Source organism: Perkinsus marinus, assembly GCF_000006405.1.
Source record: "Perkinsus marinus ATCC 50983 genomic scaffold scf_1104296949952, whole genome shotgun sequence".
In the NCBI taxonomy this organism is placed as follows: Eukaryota; Perkinsozoa; order Perkinsida; family Perkinsidae; genus Perkinsus; species Perkinsus marinus.
This window is the reverse complement of record NW_003209788.1, coordinates 1-1,102: the sequence shown is the minus strand read 5'-3', so window position 1 is coordinate 1,102 and position 1,102 is coordinate 1. Positions and strand designations below refer to the sequence as shown.

Genomic DNA, 1,102 nt, shown 5'->3' with positions numbered 1-1,102 from the left:
AAGCGTTTGTAGAGATTCTTAACGTCAGTCTTTGTCGCCGATCCACGAACGACAGTCAGAGCCTCAGTGGCTCGACCCTCTTTGTTGTCGGCGGCCACGCGATGGATACCTCTGATGATGGATGCCTCCTTGCCTACACACCACAGAGTTCGTGACACGATACTACAATGAAGGCAGACCTTGATATTTATACAGAGTTTGGATGTAACGCGAGACCTCAACACTGGACCATGCAAGGAGGAGGGAGAGTCCAGTGTTTACGGCTATGAGATTGAGAGACTCTAGACACTCTCCAGCCTCTGCAGCAGGTATATCAACCTGAATAAAACACCATCAGATGATAATAGAAATCAGTGACATTATTACCAAACACAAGAGCACGTTCACATGGTACGGGGGCTTCACTTTACCCAATTCGCGAATCCGTCTAGGAAGCTCATCTCGCTTCCGTCTGTAAGTTCCCAAACTGAATAGTAGTCCTCCATGATGACGTGAACACTGTGACCTACGTGGTATAGAGTATCGCCGTGTTGTTTTCTACCGCAAAGTCCGGCACCAGAGCTTCATCGAAAAATGCTGCTGCGTTGACCAAGTGGTTGACGGCGGGATCATCTGTGACACAGAGCAATAGATTAGCACTGCTGTCACCAACAGCCTACCCTTAATTCTCGGATTCGCCCTCAGGCGTGACATAACCTTAATGCGAGGGGAAGAGGAAGGACACAAGAATCCACTACGAGACGCCCTTTCACTCAGTCGCATACACAACAGCATGATAGAAGACAGGATGATACTATTCATTAACGGTCTTGTGCAGAGTCGGGGCGATGGGACATTGGGGTTGTCGTTGAAGACGTAGCTCCTCTTGGTAGACATACTCTTCCGACCTCCTCCATCATCCTCCTATAATCAATCGCCATTTGCAAGGCCTCATTAGCACCATATTGCTTCACTGAGAACGTTCTGCTGTTTTCTCGTCCTGAGGGCGATGCTCATCACATGTCTATGCAGCCGACCGTACCCTTGGGCTCCTCTCGCCATCTCGCAACCCACATCTGATAAGTCTCATTGAAGGTAACGCCAGGCACGCCACTTCTCATCT

General features: G+C 49.3%; 1 protein-coding gene across 1 annotated transcript; it reads right to left on the bottom strand.

Moving 5' to 3' along the window:
* Positions 1–179: 179 nt before the first annotated feature.
* Positions 180–612, bottom strand: Pmar_PMAR009029 (excision repair cross-complementing rodent repair deficiency,complementation group 1, putative; the record flags this gene model as incomplete). Its single annotated transcript, XM_002778307.1, has 3 exons — positions 180–318; positions 367–466; positions 510–612. Coding segments are annotated over 3 exons (342 nt in total), but the record flags the coding sequence as incomplete, so codon positions are not given.
* Positions 613–1,102: the final 490 nt, after the last annotated feature.